Source organism: Planococcus citri, chromosome 2, assembly GCF_950023065.1.
Source record: "Planococcus citri chromosome 2, ihPlaCitr1.1, whole genome shotgun sequence".
Taxonomy (NCBI): Eukaryota; Metazoa; Arthropoda; class Insecta; order Hemiptera; family Pseudococcidae; genus Planococcus; species Planococcus citri.
The window spans coordinates 55,820,076-55,842,103 of NC_088678.1; the positions used below are offsets into that span (position 1 = coordinate 55,820,076).

General features: G+C 33.8%; 2 protein-coding genes across 2 annotated transcripts; one reads left to right on the forward strand and one right to left on the reverse strand.

The window, feature by feature from the left end:
• Nucleotides 1-1,122: 1,122 nt before the first annotated feature.
• LOC135836566 (uncharacterized) lies at nucleotides 1,123-3,954 on the forward strand. The gene is made up of 10 exons (XM_065351473.1): nucleotides 1,123-1,453; nucleotides 1,537-1,728; nucleotides 1,807-1,993; nucleotides 2,071-2,184; nucleotides 2,257-2,375; nucleotides 2,450-2,590; nucleotides 2,662-2,986; nucleotides 3,050-3,252; nucleotides 3,340-3,502; nucleotides 3,625-3,954. Exons 1-10 carry the CDS (start codon nucleotides 1,266-1,268, stop codon nucleotides 3,820-3,822), a joined length of 1,830 nt encoding a protein of 609 aa, XP_065207545.1. The 5' UTR covers nucleotides 1,123-1,265; the 3' UTR covers nucleotides 3,823-3,954.
• On the reverse strand, nucleotides 3,545-20,420 carry LOC135836565 (A disintegrin and metalloproteinase with thrombospondin motifs adt-1-like). Its single transcript, XM_065351472.1, has 18 exons — nucleotides 20,103-20,420; nucleotides 15,739-15,814; nucleotides 10,371-10,636; nucleotides 10,047-10,266; nucleotides 9,708-9,961; nucleotides 9,351-9,612; nucleotides 9,177-9,282; nucleotides 8,946-9,080; nucleotides 8,603-8,852; nucleotides 8,325-8,527; nucleotides 5,835-5,901; nucleotides 5,633-5,747; nucleotides 5,426-5,562; nucleotides 5,100-5,336; nucleotides 4,904-5,015; nucleotides 4,637-4,794; nucleotides 4,367-4,526; nucleotides 3,545-3,969 (listed from the first exon to the last, which is right to left on the reverse strand). Exons 1-18 carry the CDS (start codon nucleotides 20,202-20,204, stop codon nucleotides 3,869-3,871), a joined length of 2,961 nt encoding a protein of 986 aa, XP_065207544.1. The 5' UTR covers nucleotides 20,205-20,420; the 3' UTR covers nucleotides 3,545-3,868.
• Between the last annotated feature and the right edge of the window lie 1,608 nt (nucleotides 20,421-22,028).

Below are 22,028 nucleotides of genomic sequence, written 5' to 3' on the forward strand. Positions count from 1 at the left end.
GTATCAAATTTAGTTTACAAAAACAATATTTTGAACGTCGATTTCAAAACGAAAAGAGTCCGTAGTACTCAATATCACGATAAGTACATAGGAAAGGGTTCATTTCCAATTAAGTATTGTTATCCGCGATTGAATTTTAAAGGCGCTTATTTGAGTAAAAATGATTCCTATAATTATTCCGAAGAGATTAATTAATACTTAGGAATAATAATGTATACCTATGCTTTGAGTAAAAAGGCCAAAAGTTATAGTTTGTTTGGTTCTGGCGTCGCTAATTTTAATTCATCTATCATTTTCTTTTTGTAAGAGTAGGTGTAGGTACACGTACAAGCACAAATTTTGATTTTTCCAATTCCAACTAAGTAAGTACCTACGAGTAATTATACCTGTATTAATCACAGCTTGTTTCTGTGTATTAATTTTAATACTCTGCCTCCCATCAAAATATTTTTAATTTTCAGTTTTTCTTTATAATTCTTTTGTTTAAATTAAATTTCATTTTAGAAATTTTATTTTCATTTCAATAAGGTAGGTATCTATATATCTACTCGTGTACTCGTACTTTATTCGTGATTTTTTAATTTTAATTTATACCTATTTAATCGAAAAATTTGTTTCATTCTGAAACCATGAGTAAAAAACCTGTAACTGATTTTCAATTTTTCAGACAGAGTAAGATTTTTAGACTTGAAATCTTAGATAATTTGAACGGCAAGTTTGATATTAACGTCAGGTTTCACCGAATTCTGTTCATTTCCAAGAATGAGAATTGAGAAGTCGCTTTTCCAGAGGTATTGACGAGAACGAGATTACGACTCTCCGTAATTCACAATAAGAAACAATCGGCACCGTTGGAATAATTTTAGAAAGATGTACATAAACGTTTTGAATGGAATCATAAGGATTTAATTCATTTTCATCTCGAATCTCAGTTTCTGTTAAAAAGAAGTGAGTGCGTCCAACAAAATTAAAAATTCGTAACGTAACTACTAATTTATTTTGGAAATTTTGAAATAAAATTATTTGAAATGAAAAATATCAAAACAAAAAATTTAGTTTAATTTATTACCGATAGATGCCATTGTACGAAAGTCCGTTTCTTATCAAATGCCAACAAAAAAAATCACAATTTTTTAGCGGTAATGAATTTTGAAAACTTTGTCAGTTCAATTAAAAGTGAAATAATGACGTTGTTTGCAGTGTTTTAGGTGATAACTTTGATATTTTTGAGTAATCTACATCCATGATAACTTAACGTAGTCAGAATGGCAGAAATGAACTTCGTTGATTTCCAAATGAAAGTTCTTCGTGGCATTGGCTACAATAATGTTTCCACCACGAACAGAGCATATCAGTGGATAAAAAGTAATAGTACCATCGATGGACCATGTTTAAATTACTTGAAAAATTATGTAACAGAAGACAACTTCATCACCCAAAAAGAAATGAACATGTAAGTCATTGTATTATCGAGGTGCTTTTCTTCTTTTCATCACTCACCTACCGGCTACCAACTCACTCTTTGTATTCTCTCAGGTACAAAAATATAATAAGCCAAGATCTTATACCGATTAGTGAAGAAGAAATTGATAAAGCTCTGGAAGAATTCTATTTGGAAGATGCTCCTATGGCAGGTTTTAATCATAGCGATACTTTCTACGTTGAAAATGAACTAGAAAAAGCAGAAACTTATTTGAAAGAATTGGAATTCTCGAAACGACTTCTGCAGTAAGTTATTTGTTTACTTTTGAAGTATCGAAGAAAACATTGTGTTGATTTGAATTGTGTTTCTCTCGTTTTTTGTAGAAGACAGTATAACAAAGTTCAAGACGAAATCAATGTTTTGAGGACGAAAAACAAAGATAAAGAAACTAATATTGAGAATGCATCTGAACGTGCAAAAAAAATTGATCGTATGTACGAAGAAACATCGAAAAAACTTCAAAATGATTTGAACCAAATTGGAAACACATTCCATAAATTAACGGATAAGGTATGGAGATCTACGAACATAACTGTATTATTTCTGTTCATGAATATTTCATTGGTTTAATTTTGTTCTATATTTAGAACGTTACTGAAGAAGAGCACAGTATTTTCACCATTAATTTTGAAATTTTCAAAAAAATAAATTGTACGTTCAGGGATAGCATTGACTTCATACTAGAGAAGCAGTTTGGTAAAGTAAGTTGGTGTTTAAAATGTTCTTATTCGTATTCGAGTATTTAGTTATGGTAATATTCTGTTATTACTCAGATTCCAGTGCATATAACTGACTCAGAAAATGAAACCGACCCGAGTACTTTGAATAAATTTTTAAACGATGACTTGGGTGACTGGAAGAAAGCTGAAGATTTGGTATCAATTGTTCTCAGGTTAGTATATTTTATACTCGATTTCAAAGCTATCCAGATATGAACGGTGGTCACATTCCTATTTTATGTTACAGTTTAGGAGACCAAACATTTAAAAACTTGATGATTAAATGTGAAGAAGCTGAACTTGGTCAATTGACAGAATTTCTACGTAATTTAAAATTTGAGATCACCGCCAAAAATAGTCTTTCTGGTGCCGGAATCGCCTGTCTACAGTGAGTTCGAACCGTTCCACGAAATTGTTTCACTATTCGTGTGATTTTCACCTTTGTTTTTATTCATGCAGAGCTCAAATTTCGATTAATGACGAAACGACAGAAGAATACAAGAAGAAGTCTGAGCAAATGCAGAACTCTTTGGAAAAGTTCCACAAAAATAACCCTCTGCATGAAATATTACTCAGTGAGAAGTTAAAAGTGGAACAGAAGTCAAAAAATGACAAAAAATGCGTTCGTAAAATATCCGAATTGTGTTCTAAATACGCTGATCTAATCACCGTTCAAGCTTGCTTATTAGAAAACGAAAGAGAAAACGTTACTTTAGCTGTTGATCTGTATAAGCGAGGTATCGATGTTTTAGGAACGCAAGAACAAAAGCATTTAAAAGCGATGGTAATTATCTCTTTGTATTTTTAATTTATTTAGTGCTCGTTTTAACGACACATTCGTTCGCAGGAAAATTTAGAAAAACTGAAAAATCAACCGGAACTAGAACAAAATACTAATACATTCTTGAAATCAACTTTAAACTTATTAAATTTAGTCAGTTCTGATCCAGCTCCTCATAAAATGGTTCAAAAATATCCGAAAGCGGTTTGCGGTGCCAAAAAGAAAATTGTTTCGCTTGTTGATGAAGAATTTCGACGAATTCAGTCAATGTAAATTTAATCCTAATTTAAAACTACGAACGAGAAAAATCATTTGAAGTCTTGATAGTAATGATCGAATTCGTTTATTTTTTACAGACACACTCTTATTTTAGAACTAGATGAAATTGTTTTCAATGGACCTGCTAAACAGCCATTCCATATTGTAGATTTAATGGCAGATAAAAGGATCATTGAGTTGCGATATGCAGAATTCAGTAAAATATATCGTGGCTTCAAAACTAAATACAACGAAGAAATGGTACGTTCGGTTAACATAGCAATCCATTCCTTTCAAATAATATATTTTTATTTCAAAAAATTTATTTGTAAAAAAAAATTCTACACAATTTTTATACACAAAAACACGTTTTTCCCTTGCAGGAGAAATTGAACAACGACGAATATTTGAAACTGGAAAAATTGCTATGGATTATGTTCCTAACGGATCCTACGTCTTTACAAGATAATTTAGTAAAATTAAGACAAAGATCCGGCGCCAATAAAAGTCTGAATGTGAGAAAAGGTGAAAGTATGTTCGTACTGAAAGATAATAAAGTCACCGGGACATCTTTTTATTGAATACGATTCACCATATCGCCATCGGAAAACAATCGTAAAGGTATTTTCAGTACGAATGAACTCTGTCGAATTCTGTTTTCTTGATGTGGATGGGATTTTGCAAATCTATCGAAAATTTACTTCCCATTCTGTCATTTGAATAGTAACCTGAAAAATTATCTTCAATTTATTATGTGTTTATTGCGTTACCTTTTATTAACGACAATTTAATTCTTTGCTTATTTATATGTTATGTTTTTTCTAAGTTGGCTGCGTACAATTTTTTTAAAAAGTATTATTCGTTTGTGCATAATGGTTTTATTTTACGATAATTGTACTTTTTGTATTTGTTGAGAATTATTCACCTGAGACGAATATAGGTGGTACTGCTGGTCTTTCGCCGAGCATGATTGATACTACTCTTTTTTGTTTACTCGATATCTTAATTTATTAATATTTTTAAAAAGCTCTCTTATAACTGAAGTCTTCTTCTTTTCAATTTTTAATTGAAATATTTCGAAATAAGCGTGTAATTTATTATTGTAAATAATGTAAATATACGAACCGTGTTTTAGATAAAAAACGATATCTTTTAATGTTTCGTATATGGTTGGATCGGAATAAGTGTGAGATATTTTTGCTTGTAGGATTTGTCGTTTAATTCTTTCCATTAATGGTAAAGTGTATTCAAAATTATATATAGGAGTGTTTTCAGATCCAAATTCCTGAAATAAAAAATACGTGGCATTAAGTACATTAACGAGAAAAAATATCAAAAGTGGAAACGTACGTTGAAGATTTTTAATATATTTTGTGAAATATTCTAGGTACTTACGAGGCATTTGCCATTCACACAAAATGCTTTACGACTAGAATCGCCTCTAGTGCAGTCGGTTCCAAACGGAAACCAACCTTCTTCTCCGTTGACTAAATAAAATCTATGATTAACTGAATCGTCTTGACAGGCTAATCTGCAAGGTCTATGAGGATCATCTGTTCAAACAGAATCAGTTGAAATTGAGATTATAAAATGATCGAATTTAAATAATTTATTGTAAAATTGCGAGTTGTACATAATATTGTACGTCGTGTAAACCCCTACCTGTTGTGGCAGCTAATTGCATTCCTAGACCTGATAGGCGACGAACTCGTTGACTAAATTTATTACAAACTGTGGTGGCATGTTCTAATACAGTTTTAGTAGAACTACATTTCTGTTGAAAAAAAATAATAATAAATTAGGTATACTTTTGGCTGGATTGTTGAACTAGAAGAGTAAAATGAATAATAAATTTTACTTGACTATGTTCACATGTTTGAACGTTTACTGTAGCGTTGCAAGATGGACATTGCTTTTTTTCAACCAAACGCATGCCCGTTCCTGGAGTAATACAATTATAAAAACATTCAGATGCTGGACGCCAAGGAATAGTCGGCGATTCCCTTCTTTTATCTCGAATTATGTTTGCATGAGCACAATAGTCATCGGAATGAGCATAGATCACGTCGATAGAACTCTTGACACATGTAAACTCCTATTTTAAAAAAAGTTGACGTAGGTAGCATGGTAGATTTTATTCCAGTTGATATAATAATTCAAAATAAATTACGAATGAAAGTTTACTTTGCATAATCCTCGTATGCAGAAAGTTGATTTCTTTCCCTTTCTCAGTTGACAAACGGTACCATCCGGATACGACCAACCGCGACTTTTCCAGCCACCCTTTCTTTTATTACACCAAACTTTACAAGCTTCTTCAGCTGAAAAGCAACATGATTTTAAAAGGGAATAGCTCGAGAAGTGTGTAGAATTTCATGGAATACGTCTTACGATCAGCACTTGTTCGTTGTTGTCCTGTTCCAAATAGTTCTGGATCAACTTCGCTCGCTCGGAAACATATTTCGTTGGAAAAATCTCTGAGTGTGATGACTCCAACTCTTTGGCACTGGAAAAATATGGCCATTGAAACGTAAACATTGAATATTATCAAAAGTGAAGGAAATAGTTTGTATATTCGAGTGTTTTTATTCACCTGCTGAGCTGTACAAGTTTTATATTTTTGATCATTGCCCGCACACATTTCGCCCCCATTTTCTGGTCTGCAAAAAATATCGTAGTTTGATTTGATTAAACGTAGAGATCTATCATCAATATTCATTTTGGTCTACGCTCTAGTCGGTAAAAAGTGGTGCTGGTATTTTTACGACACAAAAAATTCACTTGGTTTTTTGTAGATATGGGTTTAAAATGGTGAGAAAAAACATATTTTGGATTTTCGCAGTCGCACAAGGGAAAAGGCTTGCACCATTGGGCAGAGTCGAATTTTAAAGTGACGCCAAGAAATTCAAATATTTTGACAAAAATGTTTTTTGGACATGTTCGAAGAATTTTGAGACAAAATTAGGTCATAAACTCATGATTTTTGAAAAAGCTTCTATCGACATATTTCTTGACCAATATCACAATTTTTGGGATTTTTTGAAATAGGATCATGCAACTTATCAAAATGGATCAAGAATTTGCAAAAAAGTTCAATTATTTCAACGGAAATGTTTTTGAGGACATTTTTGAAGAATTTTGAGAACAAAATTATGCAATGATTTTTCAGGTTCTTGAAAAGTGTAACAGGAGACCTATCAGAATGCATTAAAATTTTTGCGAAAATTCAAAAATTTCCCTAAAATGGTTTTGAGCAGTTTTGAAAAATTTTGAGCCCAGAATTGGGCCATGATTTTTGTTGATTTTTTTTTTTGAAACCGAATCATGCAACTTATCAAAATGGGTAAAGATTTCGCGAAACATTCAAATATTTTGACGACAATGTTTTTGGGCATAGAATTCAAGAATTTCAATACTCAAGTTCAATATTGTGTCATGATTTTCGGGATTTTCAAAAAAAAGAAAAGGTCACACATTAACCTACTAGAATGGCTGAAATTTCTGCAAAAAATCAGAAATGTATAGTAAAAACCCTTTTTTGTGCACTTCTGAAGATTTTTGAACCTTACAATAAAGGGAACCTCTTGAGGTGTCACATTCCGATTTGAACGGGACCGCGATTTTTGGAAAAGTCTAAAACCCCCAAAACAAAATTTTCAGCTGCCCAAGTACATTTTTCGATTTTTGGCAAACCTTTGATTGAAAGTTCAAAATTGACTGTTTTTGGCGATTTATGCATTTTTTAAAAAAGTACGTACTTGATCAGTGAAAATGGTCAAAATAAATCCCAAAAATTGATATCAATTACCCGAATCCAAATTTCACCATTTCCAGCTATTCTGGAGCCTCCAGCGCGATTTTCAATTTCTCCAGAATTTTGAATTTGCTCCAGAAGGCATGAATATGGAGTTGGGCAGCTAAAAATCGAGTTGTGTATTACACTCGACTTGTTTAACGAGTTTATTGACATTTGAGCCGATTTTGAGTGTGACACCTCAAAAGTGGTTTTTTGACCAGCGTTTTTCAAAATTAGAAAATTCAAAAAATCAAAAGTTTCCCGTTTGCGTGGAACTTTTTGAAACTCGCGCGAATCGCTGTATTTTGTCCATAAATAACTTCCCAAATCCCAATTTCACCATTTCCAGCCATTCTGGAGCCTCCAGCGCGATTTTCAATTTCTCCAGAATTTTGAATTTGCTCCAGAAGGCGTGAATATAAAGCTGACCAGTTAAAAATCGAGTTATGTAATACACTCGACCTGTTTAACGAGCTTATCCACATTTGAGCTGATTTTGGGAGTAAACTTGATTTTTTGGATTTTTTAATTTTGAAAAAAGCTGGTCAAAAAACCACTCTAGAGGTGTCACTCCCAAAATCGGCTCAAATGTGGATAAACTCGTTAAGCAGGTCGAGTATAATACACAACTCGATTTTTAGCTGCCCAACTTCATATTCACTCCTTCTGAAGCATTGGATTTTTTAATTTTGAAAAAAGCTGGTCAAAAAACTACTTGAGGAGTCACTCTCAAAATCGGCTCAAATGTGGATAAACTCGTTAAACAGGTCGAGTGTAATACACAACTCGATTTTTAGCTGCCCAACTGCATATTCACGCCTTCTGGAGCAAATTCAAAATTCTGGAGAAATTGAAAATCGCGCTGAACGCTCCAGAATGGCTGGAATTGGTGAAATTTGGATTCGGGTAATTGATATTAGTTTTGGGATTTATTTTGACCATTTTTACTGATCAAGTACGAACTTTTTAAAAAAAATGCATAAATCGCCAGAAACAGTCAATTTTGAATTTTCAAATGTTCGCTAAAAATCGAAAAATGAAGGTGGGCAGCTGAAAATTCAGTGGGAGGGGGGGGGGGTTAGACTGTGCTCTTTCACAAAATCGCGGCCCCATTCAAATCGGAGTGTAACGCCTCAAGAGGATCCCTTCACCCTTGTTAGCTTGGGTCGTGATTGTAGTCGTTTTTTTAGGAGAAAATCAAAAGTTTATATCAATTCCATAAATCTCTTAAACCTATGACTGTATCAATGTAAGTATACTGGTTTTGGAAAAAATAAATAAACGAACCTGGGATTATTACATCTTCTGGAAGCAACCATGATACCAATGCTGCCAGCATTTAAGCCATCATTGTCCCCATGAAGACAAGAAGACGCACATTCGGAGTATGGCGACCAGCCACTCCAACCGCCGTTTATAACTTGATGGGGAGCGTATCCAGCTTCTAGAACGGTGAGCCCTTTTTCGATACATCGACCGCTGCGACACCACTGTGAAAACCATTCTTGTCAGATATTTCAGTCAATCAAAGAACAACGAACTGACGAAGAATTGAAATTATCTACCTTATTTGTTCCACAAATGGTGCCTTCTAAAGCTGGATGCGAAGTCCAAATGTAATTATCTCTGGCACATTGTAAATCTTTGCAGATATCTTCGAGTAATTGAGTTGGAGAATGGTGGCTAGTACTGCCATATTTTAGTTTACATTGTTGCTGTGCATCGAATCTTTCTCCTGGTAAGATTCCATTGGAACCGTGATCCAGTATATTTGATGTGGTACTTTTGTCGAATAGGCATCGAGATTGTTTACTCCTAGAATAGGAATGCAAAATAGAAATCAGCTAGTATTTAAAAAAAAAAATGATGCCCATCAATGAATATAGGTGATTTGATAGGTATACTTACTGCAAGAATTGTTGTAAATATTGCTTACTGCAAGTAGACCAAGTAATTTTCCCACTTCCTAGAGTAGGAGACATAATAAAACTAGTAGGATCACAGTTATTGTCAGCAGAAGGTCCATCGTGACGCATTCCCAAACTTGAGAAGGAACAAAAAAGCAAAGAATAATCTCGAATTTCTAATAAAAATTCTTAGGTATTAGTGATAAATGGTGGGTAATGTAGTATCATTTACTTATGGCCTATTTCATGGGCAACGACGTAAGCACTTTCAAAATGGCGTCCTTCGTTGACCGTACAACTACTTGTAGCTGTGCACATTCCAGCCACTGGTGCTAAACCTAAAATTTTTCCCAGATTAATTTCGTTGTCCCATTTCTATGCTAACTTGGACTGAGTTCTGACTCACCAACGACTTGATTGCTGATTTTTCCATTCTTACTCAACACATATAAATCTAAACCGGTGAGGATTACAGCATGGTCCCAGTGTAATGGATCATCATCGCTGTACGGATTCTCCAAATGTTGCCAATTACAAAAACTGCTCAAAAATTTATCTACATCGTGTACTCTGACCAATCCCGAAGGATCAGTGTGCAGAATTTCCAGTCTTTTCAGCACGAAATTTATCACCCATCCTAGTGACGGATCGTGGTATAGTAAATGGACCTAGAAAATAATTCCAAGTCTGAATTAATGAACAGTACCTACCTGTATGGTCTCCTTGTATCTACGTAGAAATGCATACGTATTTTTTTACTTACAGCATTAATCAAAGCAAGTACAAATTTGATCAGTTCTTTTTCAGTATTTTGAGGAAAAGTCGAACTCATATGAGCGTACAAGTCTTTATCGACGAAAACAGCCGTTTCTACAAAAATCTCCGTATTCAAAGGCGGAGTAGGTAAGGTCGTTGTAGGACTGGCGTTTCGTTTAATTCGTCCATTAAGATTCGAATCACTATCACCTTTACGTACAAAAGTATTTCCACACTGTAGTCGGTGACCGGTGGAATTATCTGCGAACATGACCCAGAAATGGTGACTCTGCTTACGCTGAGAACGTTATTTTTCAAAATAAATTATTCATGTAGACCACTTTACCTGTCGCCTGCTTCTCGGTATGAAATTTTTCCACATTTCGTTTTCTTCTTCTGGCTTTGTAATTAATTTTGTCGTTCAGCAAACTGGTTTGAATAGCGTTATACTGGCCTAGGCGTTTTTTAATCATAACATGAGGAACATTTGATGAGTCTTTTAGGTAACGTTTAGGCAGTGGATGTATAATGAAGCATTCGTTCGTATCGACAAATATTATTCCACGCTACACAATAATATATACGAGTGATTAATTACCTATGTCCCACCTATAAATAATATTTGTTACACATATTTCAAATAGGTAGGTACAGGTACCTATCAACTCACCAATCCATCGCAAACATCCAGAGCAGCATAAACTGGCCCTTTACTCTGAAAGTAACAATTCAAACTGGGTATTTCATTGGATATAACGCGTGAATGATTATCCCGTCTGCTCAAAGCTACAAAATGAGTATCGACCAAGTTCTCATTCGGCTGTAAATTCAGGGCCAATTGTTTACCGAATTTATGCAAATTTAACCATACAGAGACCGTATTCGCATACTTCGGTGATCTTCCCGAATTCACATTGACCGATGTAATATCGCCTTCTGTAATATAATAATAAACGCAATGTTACAGTTTTTTTTCTTAGGTACTCGTACAATCATTTCGTTCCTATAATATCTAAATCTAGTTTAATTGTTGAACACGTATGAAAGAAAAAGTGTATGCTCAACCAGTCGAGAAAAACTGATAAACAATAAAGATACGCTGGTTTAATTTTCAGGTTCGTAAACCTGGAAACGTGTGCTATGATCTTGTTACCATTTTTTATAGACTTTTTTACGTAATTTTGCAATCGTATTAAAGAAGATTTACCTGTAATCAGAACCAACCAGATCATATGTGAATAAGGCTACACTTCTTGTGCGGTAGGTATCATACACCTATACTAATTGGAGAGTTCTCATAGTGTACCGAAAGTTGTATAATGCTTGTAATTTCTTTCATTAGACTATTGTTTGGTGTTATCAAATATTAATTTTTAGTGTTAAAATTGAAGAGAAGGTTTGTGTTGATGACAGGTTTCAAAGAATTGCCTTTTGAGAACTACTAGATAGGTATGGTTGGTTTTTGTAAATCAAAATACTATACCATCAAGCAGTTTTTTTCGACAAATTTTGATGGGAAGGCCTATTTTCATTCAAAAAATTGTTTTTCACGATTGTTCTATTTTGTATTTTGACAGTTTTTTTTTTTTGTTTCCTAAACATAAACGTTTAGAACTTTTGACGAAATTTTTTTTTTTTGTCGAAAATTTGCCTACCTATTGGAGGTTTTTTTAATGCATCTTATTCTTACCCTTTCTCATAAATGAATGACGTGACCGAGGCAAGGCCATCGGATACGTACCTCACCTACCTTATTTGTTATAGCTTCGAGAAATTTAATTCTTTTCAAAGAACTAGCAAAGCAATGAAGTATAGGTACCTAACCTACCTACCTCGTATAATGCTTTCCATAAAATCATCATAACTGTATCTGTCATCGATATTTACACCATTGACCAAGAAAATTGCTCGACTTGCGGATTTATATCCATTTCGAAGATGACTTTCTTATTAATACGAGAAAAATACCTAGGTACATCTGCCCACGAAAGTGAAAGCGATAAAATTAATTCGCAAGTACTCGAAATGCATCGCTTTTGTACACTTCATATGAAATTCAAATGTCAAATCAGGAAGAAGAAGATGCATATGTAACTGATAACGTTACTGATAACGCCGTAATACTATTACAGCTAGGTTTATGTGTGCTATTTTATGTATGAGAATTACGCGAATGAGGAAAAAGAAAACCAATTCACGCACTAAAGATTCTGTTAATGAATCCTTCTAAGGTCCAGTACGTTTCTGATGTTTAATCGGTTTTAATCTTTTAAAACCCAGACTATTTATTAACCTAAGTACGTACCTATAAGAAAAATTAATATGCGTTTACGTAGTTGTAGGTTCTTGTAGGTATAGGTCATCTTCTGCTAATTTGTGTACCTATACCTAACGTTGCGAGTACCTACTCGTACATATACCTAATGTGTTTTTCTCTTATTCTGATTGTTAGTCCTCGTTTCTACATATTTTGATTTAGAGACTGCTGTAGAATCCTCTCCTCCCCCGAGACTAATTTACCACAATAATTCGTAAAAATAGTAAGTTTCTCGAACTTTGGAACTCAAAAAAATTTAGGTACCTTGTGAGGAAGAGACCTAGATTTTTCATGGTGTTTAATTTATCGAGCGAATCTTTACAACCAGTCAACTCTGATCGAGCTGAGAAGGCGTTGTTACAAATGAGAGGAATATAAGATAAGATCCGAAGGGAGTTTAAGAAGACTTGAGGACCATGGCGATGTGATCTCAGGTTTAAAAAAGTGACCTTCGAACGATTTTTGGAGGACTAATTTCGTGCAATATCAAAATCAGAACACACAAATAAATGGGAAAAACTTGACTTATTGATAGGTAATTCTGAACAGAGCAGTTGTTTTGGAGTTGGAAAAAGGATGACAGGTTCCAATCGCGGAAAAATTTTTGAGATTTTATTTTGTAAAATGAATGACGAAATACTGCTGTTGAAGGATCAATTGGGGAAGAAGCAGAGGGAGAGAAGTGCTCATTGTAAAGAATCTCTTCATTATTATGATACATGCATTTTTTTTCAGATGGTCTGAAAGGTCTGATGATTCCACATAATTTACTTAAAAGAAAAATGTCCGAATATTAGACGATGGCAATCGACATCCTATCATTTTGAGTCACCAAGAAGTCACCAGGATTCACCAAGGAGTCACTGGACATTCAAAAAAAATTTTCAAGGTCCTGAGGACATTCTGGTGATTTTTTTCATCAACAATTCGTCTTAAAACTGACAGTAAACCCACTTGGCGACTTCTGGTGAATCTGTCACCAAAAAGTCACAAGGATTCACCAAGTAGTCAGCAGAAATTCTAAAAAAATGTCTAGGGTCATGGGACATTCTGGTAATTTTATCATCATAAATTCCCCTAAAGAAAGTTAAAAACTCACTCGGTGACTTCTGGTGAATCTGTCACCAAGAAGTCGCCAGGATTCATCAAGAAGTTACCGGACACTCAAAAAAATTTTTCAAAGGCCCTGAGGACATCATGGTGATTTTTTTCACTAACAATTCGTCTCAAAAACGACAACAAACCCACTTAGTGACTTCTGGTGAATCTGTCACCAAGAAGTCTCCACTTCTCCAGGATTCACCAAGAAGTCACCAGACACTCGAAAACAAATTTTAGGTTCATGAGGACATTCTGGTGATTTTTTCACCAACAATTCGTCATAAATAAGACAAAAAATCAACTTGGTGACTTCTGGTGAATCTGTCACCAAGAATCACCAGGATTCACCAAAGAGTCACCAGACATTCTAGAAAAAATTTAGGGTCATGAGGACATTCTGGTGAAGTTTTCACCAACAATTCGTCATAAATAAGACAAAAAACCAACTTGGTGACTTCTGGTGAATCTGTCACCAAGGAGTCACCAGACATTCGAAAAAAAATTTCTAGGGCCATGAGAACATTCTGGTGATTTTTTCACCAACAATTCGCCATAAATAAGACAAAAAACCCACTTGGTGACTTCTGGTGAATCTGTCATCAAGAAGTCACCAGAATTCACCAAGGGGTTCCAGACATTCGAAAAAAAATTTCTAGGTTCATGAGGACATTCTGGTGGGTTTTTCACCAACTATTCTCACTTGGTGACTTCTGGTGAATGTCTCGTCCAAGCAGTCACCAGGATAAAATAATTTCAATCCTTTTTCACCTTTCTAACATGGTGCATTTTTAAAAAAATCTTATGATGTATTTTTGAGAGCCCTGTTCAAGATCTGGCATCTAAATTTTATTCTCAACTCAATAGGTATCCACCTACCAAAAAAATATTCATGTTTTTTTTTTTTTGGTTTAAATGATGTATAAAAACATAAAAAAATCAAGCAATTTTATTCGTTCTCAAAATATGTAGGTAAAAATACCTACGAGGGGTGATCAACAATTTCTTGGATTGTTGCTCCTATTTCGCGACTATTATAGCTAGCGAGTCGAATGAAGTGGCATTTGATAGCTTAAACCTTCCTCTTTCCAACGAGCTACTGACGACCTTGTTTGGATGCTTAGTTTACAGTTGTACGGGCGGTTGAATGAGGTAGTGACAGTATAGTTTTTCGATTTTTTTTTCGTAGTCAAAATGGTGATTTTCGAAGAACGCGCAATTTTGTTTTTTGGTCATGAAATCTTTCACCCAGTGTCTTGAAATGATGAGATTGGCTCCAGTGTGATTTAGTGATGAGGGCTAATGTCCATTTTTGGTACCAGAAATTCGCAAAAGGCCGCGATTTGATTGCAGGTGATGCCATAAGGGAGTGACCTCAAAATGCCCGCTCTCCAGATCAAATTTCTCGAGTAGGCACTTTAATTCGTTCGAACAGATGTTTGACAATTCGAGAATCATGTTCTTCCGTCAATTTGAGCTATGGGACAGTTCAAAAAATTCTCAAAGACGATTTAGAAATGATCTGTCACCAAGAAGTCACCACTTCACCAGAATTCACCAAGGGGTTCCAGACATTCGAAAAAAATTTCTAGGTCCATGAGGACATTCAGGTGGTTTTTTCACCAACAATGCCCACTTGGTGACTTCTGGCGAATGTCTCCAAGCAGTCACCAGGATACGAGTAAAATAATTTCAATCCTTTTCCACCTTTATAACATGGTGCATTTTTTCAAATCTTATGATGTTGTATTTTTGAGAGCCCTGTTCAAGATCTGGCATCTGAATTTTATTCTCAACTCAATAGGTACCCAGGTACCCACCTACCAAAAAAAATAATCATGTTTTTTTTATTTATTTAAATGACGTGTAAAAACATAAAAAATCAAGCAATTTTATTCGTTCTCAAAATATTTATGTAAAAATACCTATGGGATTGGGTATCTACATAAAAAATTGTGAAAATTACGCGAAAGATGCTGAAATACCTATGAAATTTTACCACAATTAAGTAGGTACGTAAGATGCATGAAATAAAATTGGGTTCAGAATGCATTTTTCTGAAACGTAAAATAATTTCATCGTTTGCGAAATCGGATATTTTGCAATATCGTAACAGATATTTGCATGCTGCATTCTGATTAATATTTTGTATTGCAAAATCCCATCCTCTCTTCTCCTCTCCTCTCCAAAAAAAAATAGTGAAAACCCAAATATGTACCATTAATTTCAGAATTTTGACTCAACTGCTCAACGCAACGGTGGAGTAGGTATCGTGAGAAATTCGGCTCCAAAAAAAAATCGTAGAAGGGAATAAAGTTGCACAAAAAGAGGAAATGAGATAGGTACGTAAAAATGAAAAATTTTTGAATGGCAAACTTTGTAAGAAAAGGCCTCCTATGGCTGTGGGTAAAATTTCTCCTCTGGGCAAAAAATTTGAGCAAAAAAAAGTATCTATTCAAACAAGTTTGAGACGTTCTACGTACATATCAGAATATGAAGGAAAAAAATTAACAAAATTTTTATAAATTTTTCAAACCTTTTCCGTTTTTAACACGTGATGTACCTATCTATTTGTAATTAAAGAAATGATTTTGGTGTACGTACTTATCATTAGAATACGAACCTGAAATAACATTCGTTCCAGCTATAGATTTCCATTCTGCTGGAGTCAATGTGACATGAATGTGAGAATCTGTCACCTAAAAAAATAAAAAAAAAAATAAAAAAAATAGAAAATATTCCCAAAAAGTGAAATAAGTACCTACATAAATTCGAGCACATGGTTTACTATGCTAGCTATGTCATTGGAAAATATGTAGTTCCGATGTTAGATGAATTGATAAGCATATGCATGGGTCAGTTACGAGATTCATATTTACTCGTAATTATACTTTTACATAATAGAGCTTGGCTCGAGTTAATGACCGACTTTTTCAGATATGCCAGTTGTTTTGAATGTTGTGCGAACTATGATCTCGTTGCTCTGTGCAAATAATACACATATGGCCACATGGTATAATGGTAATTCATTACACCTATTCGTGTATAATGTACCAAATTGCAATCAGCTGGGTTTAATCCGCGAATTTATACCTATACCTTACAGTCAAGATATTTGAACCTGATATACAAATGAACTAGTTCAGCTTCAAATGAATGAATAAAAACGCAACATCATCATGTATGTATTTAAAAAAGGAGAGCTATGGAAAATGCAGGTCATACGAATTATCGTTCCTAAATAGATCAATTTTCTTTACCGAGGTACCTATGTCTAAAAATGAAAATTATTTTCAACGGATGTTGCTATTGAAACCATTTTGAAAATTTTTCACCTAATAACGGAAGTAAGTCGGCGAGTTTCCTATACTCGAGATTCGATGTGAGAATCTTGCCGGCCTAGGTGACATACTATACACTCGCGATGTTTATTCGCAGACGATCAAGAAAGTCATTTCAAGACCTAATTACATTTCCACTAGACAAACAGGTGTTTAAATTCCAGCTATTTCCTTTTAATTTTATCTTCAACAACGCAGACATACGGCTACTATCTTATTCGCTCAAGTTTGAGATTTATTTGAACTACTAAACTCACAAAGTTGGACTCCTTATCATTGTTTCATGCACCTAGCTGAGTGGAGTGTATCAATGCATACACATGCAAATAATTAAACCAAATTAATATCATATATGACCCTCGATCAATTTCCGTTCAAATAGGCTACACCAAGAACCTTCTGCACGTTAAACAAACAAGATGAATATTCGGCTTCTCTCGTCTCGTCCAAGTATTAAATACTACCTATAGGTAAGTATTTAGTTAGGTATGTTTGTATATACACGTCTAATAGAATGACCCTAACGTTATAAGAATGGTGTTTTTTTCTTCTTTCAAGAGTCATTGTACCGTGAAAAAGGAAAAATACGGTACGTTCTTCATAACTAAAGACCTATTAATCGGTATATACCCAGAGATGTCTGACCTTAGCGTTTCAACCGATGCGGTGTATTCGCCGAATGGAATGGAATAGAATGGATTAATACTTGAAAAAATTTCATTCAAGGAGTTCGTCTTCATCGTCTTCGTCTGATTATAATTGACAATTAGAAATTAGTGAAAGTAGACGCGAACAATTCAACAGTGATGATGGTTTTTTGTATGGGTACCATTTTTTTTTGTTTTTCAAATAATTGCAACGGATACTAGCTGAGTCGGATACTTTGAAAATTTCATTTTTATCAGATTTTATAATTTTACACCGAAGGTTACGTGTGGAAGTTCGACCCTCAAAGTACCAGCCATTTTACCTTCTTCTTCACAGTCTGTGGGTAAAAACAATGATTGCCGTATTGACACTTGATCATATAACTGATTCGCTAATTTTGCACCGCTGATGGATATGATATCTGATCATAACCGTGTTCGAGATTTATGCCAATTTTTTTACTTATGAAGGTGCCCAGACCTACCGATCTGTTTTTCTCGTAGCGAATTAATGTTCGTTAACGCGAAATTGGTAAATTCATCGTAGTTATTTTGCATTAATTAGATACCTATAAGTATAGGTAATTTATCTAATGAATGATGAGAACAGTCTAAATGTGTGTTTTATCGAACTAATTTACTTGGTTAGATTTTTTAAATAGCTTTTATTGATAAGCTGGCGTACTTAGGTACCTACATATAAAGAAGAACGTCGTTATTATTTCATATGTTTTCGAGATCATTTCCGGGATTACCTGATAGACAAAATTAAAAGCAATAACTTAATAGAGAAAAATTTGACCATCTTGAAAAGTTCAATAATTTTTTGTGTCACTTTTTTTTCAATTTAAAAATTAGTTGGAAGAAATGCGTTTTTACATTACCAATTTCTTATAGGTATGATCATTCTTGAAAAAAGGCTACTTTTCACTCGAGAAAAATTTTTTTTCCAAGTCATGGATTATTTTTGAGCTCTAAATTTTAAAGAACATAATTTTTAATTGCAGAACAGGGTGACTCATGTGCAAGATCTCAATAAAGAAAATTGTTCAGTCAAGTTGAGCTTTCTAATTTTTACTCAAAATAATCTCAAAAGCAAAGCCCTGTAACGTGAAAAATTTTATGTTCTATAATTCTGTTTCACTTTATTTTTCTACAAGATCCTTGTTTTTTTTTTAATTCAAAAAATGATTTTTTTAATGGAAAAATTGAAAAATTTCATAATTTTTCAGCTGCTCACAAACAATTGATTAAAATCGAGTTCGTAAATCGTAAATTTAAGCTCAAAATACACATTTTAAATATGATACAGAGTCTCCTAGAATCACAGCCACTTGATGAAAAATGTCTACCTATACTTCATAATATTTTGCCTCTTGTTAATTCATGAGCCTGATTTTCTTTGGAATATGAAAAAATCAGACTAATACGTTCCATCCCATTCTGAGATTTTGAATGGAAATGGGACTATGCACAATCCGTTCCAGGGTCTCTAAGCTCAAATTTAGTGTTTGGAGTTGGATTTCAGGCGTTTGATTTGAGTTGACCTTGACCTGAAATTTGATGATTCAAATTTTTAGGAAAGGTGGAGGGAGACGAATATGGGTTTGAGAAAAGTAAAAATGGAATCGATTAAAATGAAATCAAAAGCTGTACTACATGTTCAAAAATCAGCATTCTCGAGCGATTTAAAGGCGAGAAATCTGGAGAGTTTTGTGTTTTTTGACATTGAAAATCCCTCCGAATTATTGTAGGAGGCTTAAATTGGTATGGTTAGGTATGTATACATGTTTTAAGAGTTTGATCTAGGCGTGCATTTTTGGGGTTTTGGACTTTTGAGCCCTTCGCCACCCCTTTCCAGCTGCAAAAGTTGATTTTTTGTGCCTTTTGTGATGGATTTGAGCATCCCCCTCTCTAAAGTGGCTTTAGGAGTCTGAGGAGGTATCCTAGACCCTTTGATGATTTCAAACTCTTCAACTTCTTCTCATGCATAAAAAATTTTTTAAAAAAGTATATTTTTATGCATTTTTTAGAATTTTTGATCTTATGTTATCGCTTGAGCCTTTACAAATTGACCTGGAAAGCTTAAATTTGGTACTGTATATATTCAAAGGATATCCTAAATGTGCCATTATTGTGCCTTTTTGGGGAGTTCTACATTCCTACCTTCTTCTTCGACCTTCTCCAGCTACAAAAAATGGATTCTAGTTCTTTTTCAATAGGTTTTTGGTAAAAGCAGGTTCTGAAAGATTGATCTATCCAAATAGAGTGAGTATAGTGGTGATTCCTTGTTTTTTTTTTTTCGTAAAACCACAAGTTCCTCCCTCCCAAAAAATAAATTTTCAGTGATGCATTTTTTTCTTTCAATTTTTTTATTACAAAAAATTGATTTTTGACACGAACTGACGATCTTATTAATTTATATTTCAGAAGAGTAGAGAGTACCTAGGTATCCTTTTTATTAACGATTATTTTCTGTTTTTGTTTTTTTTTTTTCAAAATTCTCCCATTCCCAATTTAAAAATGTAGTAACGTTAAAAAAATTATCAATTTTTTGACTGCCAATTCGTCAAAAAATGATAAATAAATTGAGCTTTTTTTGTTAAATACTTTGCAAAGAGTGTAGATCGAAAAGCTGACTATTTTTTCATAATACAAAGAGCCATTTTACGTACAAATGCACATTTTTATGCAAAAAAATACCTGAAGCTGACTTTTTCTCAAGTTTTCAGTTTTCAAATTTTCTGAAAATTTTGAAAAAATTGAAGGATTCTATGATCTGAAGCATTTTAAAACTTGAAGTTGTGGATTTCGAGACATGATTTTGCAAATATCGTTCAATTTCGCGAGTTTTATACCTGATTGTTTAGTTACCTACCTACTTAGCCTAGTAAAGTTTGATATAATTAGGTATTTGTTAATTCCCAACTCAGACACTCACCTGAATTTTTTTAATTTCATAAATACATCAATAATATAAAATTTTTAAAAAATCTTACCTTAAATGTAAAATCTCCATTGATTTCCTCATTTCTGCTAATCTCACATAATAATAAAACATTTAAAAAAACACGTAAAAATTTAGTCAAATATAAATGCATTTCACGTATCGCATCTCCATGCCCAATAAGATTGCAAACAATATTCAAAATTCATCCGGCACTCGCGTCAACTCGTAATTTTTCATTATGAAAAAAATTTTCTTTAATATTTAACGCGCTTGAAAAAAAAAACGTGCGAAAAAAACGTGTGAGATAACGATGCGCCAAACGAACTACGAACTCGATCACTATCGAAACTAGTTGTTGGTGAGCTACCTAGCTTCTGACCATTCATGACCAATGGTTACCAAAGCGGTACATTGTATGGTGGCAGTGAAGGGGACGAGAAGAGGTTGCTGGATTGTTTGCAAACTTAGATCACTACCTATGTCCTTTAATGGTGATTTTTCTTTATGGGTACATTTTTTATTTCGATTTGATAATATAATAGGTTCTTTTTTTCCAAATGTCATACAGATATTTAAAGAAGAAAAAAAAAATGAACCAATTTTGGCATAAAAATTGATCGTTGAGCGAATTAAATCATCACACGTTTGAGCTGAAGATTTAGGTAGGTAGTAACATGTTTACGCATTATCTGCCTTGTTTAAAACGAACACGCATGAAATACCGTGCCTAATTTTAATTTAGAGAAAAAAATTCATTTAAATTAAATACACGATAGTAGATTGGTGTAAAACATCGCGGAAAAGAATGGCTACTATGCATACATTGTAGCATATAACTGTGCGATGATGTTATGCTCGCATTGATTAAATTAAACAGATAAACGTATGTACTTGTGGATACTCTTCACTCCCTACCCACTATTTAGGACTATGGTACCTACTTATATCTACATAGGAGCCTAAAGTATTAGGCAGACGGAAGTCTAGAATGGCTGATTTGAATGCCCTTGAAAATATTTCAATTTTGGAACCAAAAGTAAGTCACAATACATAGACCTAAAACAATGGTAGATATACAAAACATATATAAAATTCTTCAAATACACATAGGTCGCTGACATTGAATGATTTCGAAAGTTTTAAACCCGATTAAACAATATGTTGAAATAAGCCGTTAAAATAATACCTTATACGTTACAAATTGACACGCCTGGAAAATATTATAGTCCTAAATATGCGCGGAATACGTAAAAATAGCGGGAAAATGTGACATAATGTTTGTAAAGGTGATTTACTTGAACTAAATTGGAGAATGTTTAATAGATATAGAGTTTTTTTTTTATTTCGATCGGCCTAGTTATCTATTTCTCTTCACATGAAAGAAATCTTTTTTATTGCTCGCTGTCTCGTATTATTATTTGTTTTGTCACATAATGAAAAAAGTTTTACAACGAATGTTTGCAGTCGAAAAGAAGTAATTAAATGTGTTGTGAGGTTTTTTTTTTTGGCTTGTAGATTTGGATGCTTTAAAGTGAACGAACTCGGGTTTGTGATCAGATGACTTTTGGGCCATTGAAGTGTGCCTATCTGCAAAAATTCGCTATGGTTTTTAAATGTCCAGACGCCCAGGCCTACCTAGGTACTTATCTAGTTGATGTTAATGAACTTGATAAGCGTGTAGTGTGCCATAGGTGCTCTGACTAATTGATTTAATGTCTCATGCTCATCTCCTTTTCCTCGCAACTCTTTCGGACATTTGTCAAGTTCACCAGATAAAATTCTTAATTCATTGCCAATGAATACTTACTTGGAAAGTATTCAAACTGGCAAAAAAATTTTGAACCGAACAAACCTAAATCGAAAAACTGTGCAAAAAAAACATCACCAACCAAAATTTCAGGTAATGAAGAGCGTTTTTCATTTTTTCGTGAATTTTTAAAAATTGAAAAAAAATCAAGATTTTACAGAATTGACG

Coding starts and splice junctions, on each gene's coding strand:
- LOC135836566 (XM_065351473.1), top strand. CDS start 1,266: ATGGCAGAAATGAACTTCGTTGATTTCCAAATGAAAGTTCTTCGTGGC. Junction 2,185..2,256: donor TAGAGAAGCAGTTTGGTAAA/GTAAGTTGGTGT, acceptor GTTATTACTCAG/ATTCCAGTGCATATAACTGA. Junction 2,987..3,049: donor AAAAGCATTTAAAAGCGATG/GTAATTATCTCT, acceptor ATTCGTTCGCAG/GAAAATTTAGAAAAACTGAA.
- LOC135836565 (XM_065351472.1), bottom strand. CDS start 20,204: ATGCATTTATATTTGACTAAATTTTTACGTGTTTTTTTAAATGTTTTA. Junction 9,962..10,046: donor TACCGAGAAGCAGGCGACAG/GTAAAGTGGTCT, acceptor TCATGTTCGCAG/ATAATTCCACCGGTCACCGA. Junction 9,283..9,350: donor AATCAGCAATCAAGTCGTTG/GTGAGTCAGAAC, acceptor GAAAAATTTTAG/GTTTAGCACCAGTGGCTGGA.